Here is an 11653-nt window from a genome sequence, read left to right as displayed (position 1 = left end):
AGACCAAAAGGGGAAGGAACTTTTTTTTTTTTTTTTTTTCTTCGTTACGCGGGCCTCTCACTGTTGTGGCCTCTCCCGTTGCGGAGCACAGGCTCTAGTGTGGTGCATGGGCTTCTTGTTGCGGTGGCTTCTCTTGTTGCAGAGCACAGGCTTTTTACGCGGGCCTCTCACTGTTGTGGCCCCTCCCGTTGCGGAGCACAGGCTGTAGTGTGGTGCATGGGCTTCTTGTTGCGGTGGCTTCTCTTGTTGCAGAGCACAGGCTCTAGAGCGCAGGCTCAGTAGTTGTGACGCACGGGATTCATTGCTCCGCGGCATGTGGGATCTTCCAGGACCAGGGCTCGAACCCGTGTCCCCTGCATTGGCAGGCGGATTCTTAACCACTGTGCCATCAGGGAAGTCCCCAGGGGACTAGCTTTTTGGGAGTTGAGAGGATGAGCATGGGCATCCCTGTTTTCTGGGGCAAGTCTCTTACCTGCAGCCTGGTTCTGGTTATAGAGGCATCTTTCTCATCCATGGACAGAGCTAAGACAGTGCATCCTGAGAGCCAGCTATTTGAATGGGGCTTCCGGTTTCTCACCTTCCTTATTATCCCAGAGCTGAGCTCCCCGGTTAAGGCAGTGCTGGGCTCTCATTCCTGGAGGTCCCCTCCTCCAAGCCCTTCTAACCGTTTGTAGGGACTCATTCCCTGTATTAAATATCTCCTGGCTTAAAATATCTAAAGAAATTTCTTTTATCTGTAATGACACCCTGACTGATAGGACACCCAATTCAGCCCACATTAGTTCTTTCTAAATTAGATCAACTTAGAGTTTCATATGTCTTTTTGCTTCCTTATCTACCCCTCACTCAGATTGCACGTGAAGAAAGCCCTAGAAGCTGACCCAGTGAGCAAGAAAACTTACTTTTTTAGAAGTATAGGGGTGATGATGAAAAGATTGTAAACTCCTGTTTTGTTTTTTAAATCCCTATTGTTAAAAGCAACAACAAAAAAACCAACTCAGGGTTTTACAATAATTAAGCAGGATTCACGGTCCCCCAGACCCACTCTAGCCAGAGTTTGGAGGGGAGCAGAGGAGGGAGGGAGTTCGGCCCGGGGAAATCCACAGACCCTCTTTCTGCTACACCGCCAGCTCAGGACAGGCTGCCCACATTCCTGGGTTCAGGGCCCCTTCCTCACAGTGACATCACTCCAACCTCTGTTCTGGTCATCACATCCCCTCCTTTTTTTTTTTTGCAGTACGCGTGCCTCTCACTGCTGTGACCTCTCCCGTTGCGGAGCACAGGCTCCGGACGCGCAGGCTCAGCGGTCACGGCTCACGGGCCCAGCCGTTCCGTGGCACGTGGGATCTTCCCGGACCAGGGCACGAACCCGTGTCCCCTGCATCGGCAGGCGGACTCTCAACCACTGCGCCACCAGGGAAGCCCCATCCCCTCCTTTTGACTCTGACCTTCCTTCCTCCCTCTTATAAGGACCATTGTGATTATATTGCCTCCCCACACCCCCCAGAAAATCCAGGATAATCTCCCCATCTCAAGACCCTTGACTTAATCACATCCACAAAACCCCTTTGGCCATGTCAGGTAGCATATTCACAGGTTCTGGGGATTAGGGTATGGACAGCTTTGGGGGGCATTATTCTTTCTACCACATGTGTGGTACGAGAGAGCTGGCCTTAGGAGGCAAAGCTGATGCGCTTCCTGGGGCCTGATGTGATTCTCTCAGATGTACTGGCTGTTTAAGTTGAAACTCTTGTCTGGGGATGTATGTCTTTTCTTTCCTTTTTTTTTTTTTTCCAACATCTTTACTGGAGTATGATTGCTCTACAATGGTGTGTTAGCTTCTGCTGTATAACAAAGTGAATCAGCCATACGTATACACATATCTCCATATCCCCTCCCTCATGCATCTCCCTCCCACCCTCCCTAGGGGATGTATTTCTTAGTGCTTTGTATCTTTCCCTTTGGCCGCAAACTTGGCCTGATGCAGGCTGCTTCCAGTGCCTGACTATTCCCTTCTGCAAGCCCAAAATCTTCAGGAAGGAGCCGAGACCAGAGAGAGCGCAATTCTACCTCCAGATATCTGGCCGTTCAACTAATTGTTACTGAGCCCTTGCTCAGTTTCTGCTTTAGATGCTAGGAAAACTGTGGAGGACCAGACAGATAGCATGAGATTTACATGTTTGTGGGGATGACATGAAACACACCAGCAAGTAAACAAAAAAAAGAGGCAGCTAAACATACAAATGCATATGGAATGAAGGATATTGATAAGGGCATGTATAAAGAGGGTAAAACAACTTAATATGATAGATCAGCGGTCAGCAAACATTTTATTTAAAGAGCCAGATAGTAAATATTTCAGATTTTCTAGGCCATGTCTCAACTACTCAAATTTCCCATCAGAGCAAAAGAAGTCAGAGACAATACTTAAACTAATGGGTGTGGCAATGGTCCAATAAAACTCTATTCATGGAAACAGGCCCGATTTGGCCCACAGATTGGAGCTTGCTGACTCCTGTGATAGAGTAGAACTAGGTGGGATGGGACAGTTTTAGGTAGAATAGTCAGGGAAGGCTTCTCTGAGGAGGTGACATTTGAGCTAATGCCCAAATGATGCAAAGAAGCCGGCCATGCTGAGACTTGAAGGAAGAGTGTTCCAGGATGTGGGAATAGCAAGGGCATTGCCCCGAGGTGCAAACCAGCCTCTGAGGAGCTTAAGTCCATGCGGCCAGGGCACAGCGAGGGAGGAAGAGGCTGGCTCAGTCAAGATTTTGTGACCCAGGAAAGAGCCCTCAAAGGGATAACTACAGAGAGGTTTTTTTTTTTTTTCTTTTGGCCTCACAGCATGAAGGATCTTAGTTCCCTGACCAGAGATTGAACCTGTGCCCCCTGCAGTGGAAGCACGGAGTCTTAACCACTGGACCGCCAGGGAATTCCCTAAAGAGAATTTAATGAAGGCATAGAGGTGGGGACTTGGTTAAGGGAATGATAGTGACACCCCCAGAGACCTGTACCTGGTAGATGGAAGCTGTGCCTCTCTGGAACGCAGGGGGAACCATAGCAGTGGGAGCAAGGTCACCCAGAGCGTGGAACGTGGCCTTTGCCAAATAAGTGCCCAGAAGGCCGCAGGGATAAACAGCCTGACCTCTCTCTCCCTTCCCACTTTAAATCACCTGCCGGTGCCTCCCATTGGCTGAGCCCAACCAGGAGTCAGAGGTCAAAGGGACCAGGGTGATAGAACCACAAATGTCAGACTCCTGGGAAAGAGAGCAGGTGAGAGAAAGGCAGAGAATGACCTGGAGGGAAAAACAGGGAATAATACCAAGCCCACAGGGTAAGGAGTTGCGATTTTATTGTAACTTTGATAGGGATGGAGCTGCCATAAAATACGGATTACCCATCAATTTGAATTTCAGATAAACAACAAATATGGGTTTCGTATAAGCAGCCTCGGGACATACTTATACCAAACCCGTATTCGTTGTTTATCTGAAATTCAAATTGAACCCGGTGTCCTGTATTTTTATTTGCTAAACCTGGCAACCCTAGATGGGAAAACCCTGAAGGAATGTGAAGCAAAGGAATAACAATCTAATTTAGAATTTAATAAATACATTTATTTATAAAATCAAGAAAATTTTAATGACTATACATAAGTGCAGAAGATTCAGAGACATATAAATAAGTTCCAGGGGCATTTAGACACAGTCAGGGTGCAAAGTCTCCATCTACCAGGTACAGCAGCCTATGCAGATGGAAGCCTGGACAGATACCTGGCACCGGCTGGAGGAACCTTGTCTTCACTTTGCATCGTCCTTTTCTGTTTATCCAGGCCTTTCCTGCCCAATATCTCATTTCGCCCTTAACACATCCCCGTGTGCAAAGTAGGTCACGCTAATTGTTGTTATGCAGTCCTTATGCAAATATAGAAACCAAGGCTCAGAGAGGTGAAGCGACCTCCCCAAGGTCACACAGGGGAGGCAGCAGAAGGGCCAAGGTTACCACTCAGGTCTGGGCAATTCCAAAGCGCTTTCCTCTCGGCGCCACTGCTCTCTGTCCTTCCAGGTATCCAGCAGGTCTGTCTAGCCGTTCTAGGTGCTTGCTGCCCGGCCCGGGTTTCAGGAGCAGGATGGAGTGCCCGGGGCCAGCTGCTGGCCTCGGTGCCTGTCGTATCTTCGCTGGAGCCGGGCATGAAGGTGGCGGACCCTCCTTGCCTCCTGGGTCGTGAAGAAGGAGGCAGCGATGCTGTGCCTCAGGCGACGGGCGTAGGTCTCCAGGAGGACCGTGGAGCAAGCGACGAGCTGCAGGGCGCCTGCAGCCAGGGGGGCGGCTGTGTGCGGGCGCCGGGGGGGCAGCAGCGGGCAGCCAGGGGCAATGAAGCGCAGCTCCCACTGGAAGGAGTTGTGGGCAGAGAGGAAGGGGCTCTCCGGAGGCGGCTGGTTGAAGAGGAAAGGGATGAAGCCCAGGATGGTGTATGCAGCCTTCAAAAAGGAGAAAAAGGCCAAGTCAGCAGACAGACACCCCAGCCGTTCCCTGCCGCCCACCACCTCCGGATGCTCGTGGGTCTGGACGGGTCCAACTTTCCCTGTCCTCATCTATCTGCAAAATGGGCGCAAAATCTGCCCGTTTTGAGGAGGGTCAACTGAGATCAGGAATCTGAAACAGGCTTTTTGCGGAATGAAAAGCACCATACAAATGCTATTTATATTGTTATTACTCTTGGCAGGGAACACTTTAGAGAAAACCAATTCATGCTTAAGGGCATTTACTCTTTTCTGAGCCCTTAGTGAAACTTCAGATGTTCTAGTCCATCAAGTAAGCACAGTTTTACGAGGATGGGTCCATGAGGAGCCTCATTTAAAGACGGGAACCTGGGCTTCCTGGTGGCGCAGTGGTTGCGCGTCCGCCTGCCGATGCAGGGGACGCGGGTTCGTGCCCCGGTCCGGGAAGATCGCACATGCGCGGAGCGGCTGGGCCCGTGAGCCGTGGCCGCTGAGCCTGCGCGTCCGGAGCCTGTGCTCCGCAACGGGAGAGGCCACAACAGTGAGAGGCCCGCGTACCGAAAAAAAATAAAATAAATAAAGACGGGAACCTATGGTCGCACCATGGGTTACATGCAGCCCACCCAGGGGTCAGTCCCAGCCAGGGTGGGTCCCAATATCCTGCTCCTAAGTATTAGGCCCTACAGTTTCCATGGGGCATGTTGGAACAAGAAGGATGGGGTCTAGAGAAGCAGGGAGGTCAGAGGTTAACCGTTTGAACTTCGGCGCCGGACTTCTTGGATTGGACCCTGGCTCTGCCCATGGATATCTTCCCCATAAAGCACCGTGCTGGGGACCCACAGTACTTTTAGGGGCCTACGAAAATGTTTTATTTTCTTTTAAAATGAGAATTAAAAACCAAACTTCTAAGTTGAAGAATATGTTTTACCATATAATATTAATATATTTGTCATTATACCAACGCAATCATTAATAATTTTTCTGGAGAAAGGCATCCACAGAAGTAAACCTGTCTAGGGCCCACCAAAGTCACAGTGCAGCCCTGGTTCTGCACTTACAGGTAGATGAACTGGGGCAAGTTCACTAACTTCTCTGAGCCCCGGTGTCTCCATCGGTAAATCAGCGGTGATAGTAATTCCTGTCTTACAGGATCACAGTGGCAGTTAAATGAACTATTTTATTTAAACAGTTCTGGGATTCTTTTTTTTTTTTTTCCACATTTTCACATCTTTGCGATGAAGGTGTGTCTTCAAATCAATATGACTGGTAACATGCTTTCTGGTCGGAGGGTGCCAGAAGCAAAACTTGTGGACTGAGTGTCCACAGTCTGGAAGAAAATGCTGGGAAGCACAGTGCAGCATCCGCAGTGCTCTCTCTCGAAGGCACAGAGAACAGTAGCAGGTGAAAAACCAGACACTGACAACTCAGCCAGAGTCATTCCAGAGAGTCAGGCTTGAATGGGAGGAGGTTTTAGGAAAAGCTTCACAAAATTACTTCACTATTTTTCTTGTTATCCATGAGAAAGATGATAAAATAAATCTGTGTTAAATGATCGGTGAACAGTTTTATGTGAATACAATTAAAATGCTAAATGATAAGAAGGCATTGTGTCATGGTTTAAGTGGCAGCCTTTTCTTATCTAATGATGCATAGAATGATGACGTGACTTGCAGAAAATGGCATCTTAGAGTTGATGAAATACAGAAAATCAGGTAACACACTTAGCACATTGCCTGACATGTTTCTTTACTGTGACTGACAGTAAGAAATGCATTTTATGAAGAAAATTTGCATAGAACAATACATCCCCCATCACATATGATATACTCTGAAATACATTTCTAGTCTATTCTATCCATTAAAAAAAAAAAAGAGCGACCATGACCCCCTAAATTGATTAAATTGATTTCATGCAGTTTGAAGAACACTTTCCTAGTAGATAGATAATAAGTACTCAGCAAATATTAGTTATTAATATGATTAACTCGGGGTCTGACACTTTGGCATGTTTTACACAATGGACTTTTGTGTGAGATCTCACCATTAAAAAGAAAAAGATTTGTGGCCAAAGAAAAGATTAAAAACCACAAAACTTGATGAGATGATAAATTTTTCCAACAGGAAATAGATGGTAAATATATATTACCATTAAAATAGTAAATATTTTAGGCTTTGCAGGCCATACAATCCCTGTTGCAATGATTCAACTTTGTAGAGCAGCCATAGACAATATGGAAACAAAGTCATGGCTAGTTTGAGTCCAATAAAACTCAATTTATAAAAACAGGAAGCTGGCAGGATTGGCCCGTGGGCTGTTCCTAAGGCTTCCTCCAGTCTGTTATCTACAGATGTGAGCTATTAATAATAGTCACTATTTATTAAACATCTCCTATGTGGCATGGAGCCGACTAGGTACTTCTGGAGACTACCACATTTTAAGACTCACAGTAACCTTGTAGGGTAAGGAGGATTGATCCAGTTTGTACAAGTGAGAAAAATGAGGCTGGGATATGCTGTGACGTGTGAAGAGTGGCCTTGGGGGGCAAATTATTTTAATATCTCTGGGTATCAGTATCCTCACCTGCGATAAGGGGTGAAAGCAGAACCCACTGCCTCAGGCTGTCGTGAGAATTACATGGTTCATCTGCCAAAGCCCCTGGATCCCACAGCGTATCCAAGGACCACGACTTGAAGGCAAGTAAAATTCAATTTCGAGTCAAGGGTTTAACAAACCCTATCCTTTCCCTCAAGGAAATGACTCTATGCCCACCTTCCTGTCACGGCACTTACATCGTATTTGACAGTGAGTGTGACGGGCGCGGCAGGAAGCTCCTGAGCCCAGCCCACGGCTGCCTGTGCCAGGAGAAAGGTCACGTGGTCCATGGCCACTGTCACAGCTGTGGCCATCAGAAGCAGCGTGAGCCGCCCCAGCCTTAGGAGACACCTCAGCAGCTCCCCCTGGGACAGCCTTGGCCGGGCCGCCCACAGCAGCCAGGCTGGTGGGGAGGCGACCAGGTGCGTGGCCCCGACCTCTGCCAGCTGCTGAGCCAGCTGCCAGGTAGCATAGATGTTATCAAACTGCAGGTCAGTCAGGTATCGATGGAGGTACCAGGCTGAATCCACCAGGAGGCCCAGCACAAAGAGCCCTGTGACTGCCCGCTGGGTCCCCAGTGCTGCCACTTGGGCCAAGGACTCCAGGCCGGAGAAGTCCTCCAGGACCTGCTGAGTGACCCTGAAAATATGGAGCCGAAAGGCGGAGCCATTGCCCTGGGCCTGGAGCGTCAGGCCCTGGCTGCCTGCTTGGCCGTCAGGGCCCAGAGCCTGGGATGCTCTGTGCAGCTGGTGAGTGGTGTTGAGCAGACTCTCCAGGGAGCCCTCCGTGACACACCTCAGCACCTGCCCAGCTGCGCGCACGTTGGCCAAAATGTTGGGCACCACGACAATGGCCAGGGTGGCGGTGCTCCAGGATAGCAGCAGGCGGCGGCCCTGCTCCGTGCCCAGGGTGGGCACGCTGAGTGCAAACAGACAGCGGGCGGGTGGCACCAGTCCCAGGCCCAGGAAGGCCAGGAGGCCACAGACAGTGGCCACCATGGCCGAGGGCCCTAGAGGATAAAGCAGCAGGGACACCAGCCCATGGTAGGTCAGACCCGCAGCAGCAATGGCCAGGGAACCGCACAGGAGGAGCTGGGTCAGCAGCTGGCCACAGCTGGCTGGGACAGGCTGGGAGAAGGCAACCCAGGCGGCCTGCAGCAGGGAAAGGGCCTTGTGGAGCCCCAGGTACCAGAATCTCCACCTGCACACAAGGAAATAGGGGGAGCCTCTATCAGGAGGGCTGGGGCATTGTGTGTCTGCCCAATGCCCCTGCCCTACAAACTCGTCAACTGCCAACAGGCTCCACCCCTTTAGCCACAGTGGTGGGCGCTCCTCCCAGGTGGGCCAATCGGAGTAACCCACCCCAAACCCACATGACCTAAGCTGATCCAATCAGAGCCTTCCCCAGGATTATTCTCACTGAGTTGTCAGGGAAGAACTAGTTTCCGTGCAGTTCCTGAGGATGAGAGGATGAATACCTGGGCTGCTTGTGTCTTGTGAGGGCAACTGGTGCCAGGGAATGAAAGAGTCATGGAGAGAGAAGCACAAATGAAAGAGAGAGGATGAGAGAGAGAGAAATGGGGAGAGATGCTTTTTCACTTGAATTCATAGTCTTGGTCAGCTCAGTGTGACCCTGGACACTCCTTCTTTATGGATCTCAGTGTCTCCTCTATAATTTAGAGGATGGGAAGAGTGGACCAGTTGATCTCTGAGGAACTTTTCTCCTCTATTGTACTCTTATTTATTCATTCAACAAATATTTATTAAGCAACTACTATGTGCTAGCCATTGGAGAAACAGGAATGGATAAAACAGAGGAGAATTCCTGGCCTCATAGAGCTTCCATGGAAGAGTGATAGCAGAGGAATAGTAAGAAGAGGTTGGGCTCTGGATACATTTTGCTGGAAGAGCCAACACGATTGGCAGACTGGTTGTGAGTGTGAGAGAAAGAGGGGGGTTCAGGATGACAATGAGGTTTTGTGTCTGAGCAGTTGAAAGCACTGAGGTGTTGTTTCCTGAGATGGGAAATCTGTGGTTGAAACAGGTTTGAGTGGAGGGGGGAGAGGAAGAATTCAGCTGGCAGTCAGAAATTTGAGGTGCCAATTTTGCCATTTGGCAGAGCTGCTGAATGTGTGATTGGATGTTTCCATCCAGATTGTATCTGGAATTCAGAGGAGAGAGCAGGCTGGAGATATAAAGCTGGGAGTTGTGGATTGAGAGACGGTATTTAAAGCCATGGGGTAGATGAGATTGCTTAAGACAGTGTGTTGACGGGAAGGAGAGAGCTCCGAGGACAGAGCTTAGTGGCACTCCAGGGTTCATGGGTTGGGAGAGGAGGAGGAACCAGTACAGGAGACCAAGAAACCAGGCACTGTGGAGCTTGGGAAGCCAAGTCAATGAAATGTTTCAAGAAGAAGGGAGTGAGCAAATGTGTCAAGCGCTGCTGATGGGTCAAGAAAGATGAGAGCTGAGCAATGACCGTTGGATTTAGCCACGTGGAAGTCACTGGTGACCTGGACAAGGGCAGCTGGGTAGCTTGTTCACTAGAGTGGACCCAAGGGAGGCTGGATGGAGAAGAACATGAGGCACGAGTGCAGACAACGGTTTCAGGTCATTTTTGCAGTAAAGGTGCAGAGAAATGGTGTAGTAGTTGATATGGGAAATGGGATCAAGTTCATTTAAGATGGAGGAACTTGAGCATGTTTGCAGATGGGGGATCCAATCAAGAGGGGAGACATTGATGAAGGGGAGCCTCGCTGGTGTGATATTCTTCAGTGAGTGGCATGGGTGAGATTGAGAGCATGGAAGCTGGGGCTGGTCTTAGAAAGGAGCAGGGGCTATTCATCCTTAGTAGCAGGTGGGAAGGCACAGGAAATGGGTACAGGTGTTGGTGAATGGACAGGTAAGGTGTGCGTACTTATGTATCGGTATCAACCAGTATACACAGAACAGAGCAATAGTTAAGGGCATGACCTACAGACTGCTTGGGTTCAAATCCCTGCTTCATCACTCACCATCTGTGTGACCTTGGTCAAGTTTCTTAACCTCTTCATGCCTCAGTTTTCTCACCCGTAAAATGGTGCATAAAAGTGGTACCTCACAAGGTCATGGCACATAGGAAGTACCATGTCAGCTATTACCTGTCACTAGAGCCTCAATTCCACCAGGGCAGGGACTTGGTCTCTTTTGATCACTGATAAATACCAAGTACCTAGAATAGTGTCTGATGTATAGTGGGTGCTCCATAAATATTTGTGGACTGTAGCATGTTTGCTTCTGTTTGTTCAGGGTAGCAGGAAGGCAGATCAGCACTGATGGTGAGGATGCTAGAGGAGATGATGGAAATTTGAAGGTGAAGAAGAAGGTATAACATAGGTGGCCAGGAACGTGGGAGAGTAAATGAACTAGGGAAGTTATATACATGCTGGGCGGCATTGAGGACCCACTTGAGGTTAGAGGTGATGGATTATAGTCTTCCCAATCCCGCTGACATTTTAATTGGGGACTAAACTCCCTTCTACTGTATAATTCATATTTGAAACATGGTAGCTGTTAAAATGATAGCTAATAATTTGAATGATATTGGAATGGAAAACCAATTCTAAGTCATATTGGGTGCCAAGGTCTGTGCTGAATGTTGTAAATGCTAAGGAACCAGCTGCCATTCGTTGGGTGCTTACTCTGAGCCGAGTACGATGGCAAGCCCTAAGCATGCGTTTTCTCATTCAATTCTCACAACAGTCTCGTAGACATTATTATTACTCCCATTTCACAGATGGGGAAACTGAGGCTCAAAGAGGTGAGGATTTACCCAAGGTCACACAGCCAGGGAATGGCGGAGACTGAGACCTAGCTCATACCCATCAGGCCTGACCACTGACTGTTTTCTTGCCTGTGGCCCCCAGTGTCCAAATCCCCAGACCTACCCGGTCCTGACGAGATGCTCAGCTATCTCCTGGGGGGCCCTCATGCTCCCTGAACAGCAGTGGATCTGGGCAGGGCTCAGGCAGCGAAGGTAAGTGGAGAGGAAGTGGGGGGAATTCCGTCCTCCAGAAGTGACCAGAACTGTCACTTCTGCTTTTCTGCCCTGAATTAAGTGCCTCTGGTGGCCTTGTCCCGCCCTGCCTGGGCCCACCTCCCAGGGGGTTGGGCAAGCTGACTCATCCTCTTCCGGCAGGCAGGAGCCAGTGGAAGGTGTGGGAGAAGAGAAAAGGCCTTTTCCAAGCAAAGTCTCTAATCCTGATAGCAGGAAGATAGAATTAGTCCCATTTTACAGAGGAGGAAACTGAGGCTCAGAGAAGCCATACAGCTCGTTAGCGGTAGTGCTGGGGCTAGAACTCAGCTCGGCTTCATGTTCCCTCGCCCTGCAGAGTTATGTGCCCCCAGAAGAACCTGATCCCTAACTCTTAGGGGGTGGAAACCCACAGGAGACAATTGGACCTCTGCTATGACTCTTTCCAATCACCAGGGACTCTGGTCTCCCTCTCAGCTCCCTTCCCGTCTTTATCCCAACATGGACCTGGCTTCCAGTCACAGTTCTGTCCCTCCCTAGTTGTGTG

The 11653-nt window shown here is 49.3% G+C and overlaps 1 protein-coding gene across 1 annotated transcript; it reads right to left on the bottom strand.

The window, feature by feature from the left end:
- Positions 1-3824: 3824 nt before the first annotated feature.
- OCSTAMP (osteoclast stimulatory transmembrane protein) lies at positions 3825-11064 on the bottom strand. The gene is given in 5 exon segments (XM_007115561.2): positions 3825-3977; positions 3980-4124; positions 4126-4481; positions 7293-8295; positions 11021-11064. Coding segments are annotated over 5 exon segments (1701 nt in total).
- Positions 11065-11653: the final 589 nt, after the last annotated feature.

Source organism: Physeter macrocephalus, chromosome 14 (assembly GCF_002837175.3).
Source record: "Physeter macrocephalus isolate SW-GA chromosome 14, ASM283717v5, whole genome shotgun sequence".
In the NCBI taxonomy this organism is placed as follows: Eukaryota; Metazoa; Chordata; class Mammalia; order Artiodactyla; family Physeteridae; genus Physeter; species Physeter macrocephalus.
This window is presented reverse-complemented; position numbering and strand designations above follow the sequence as displayed.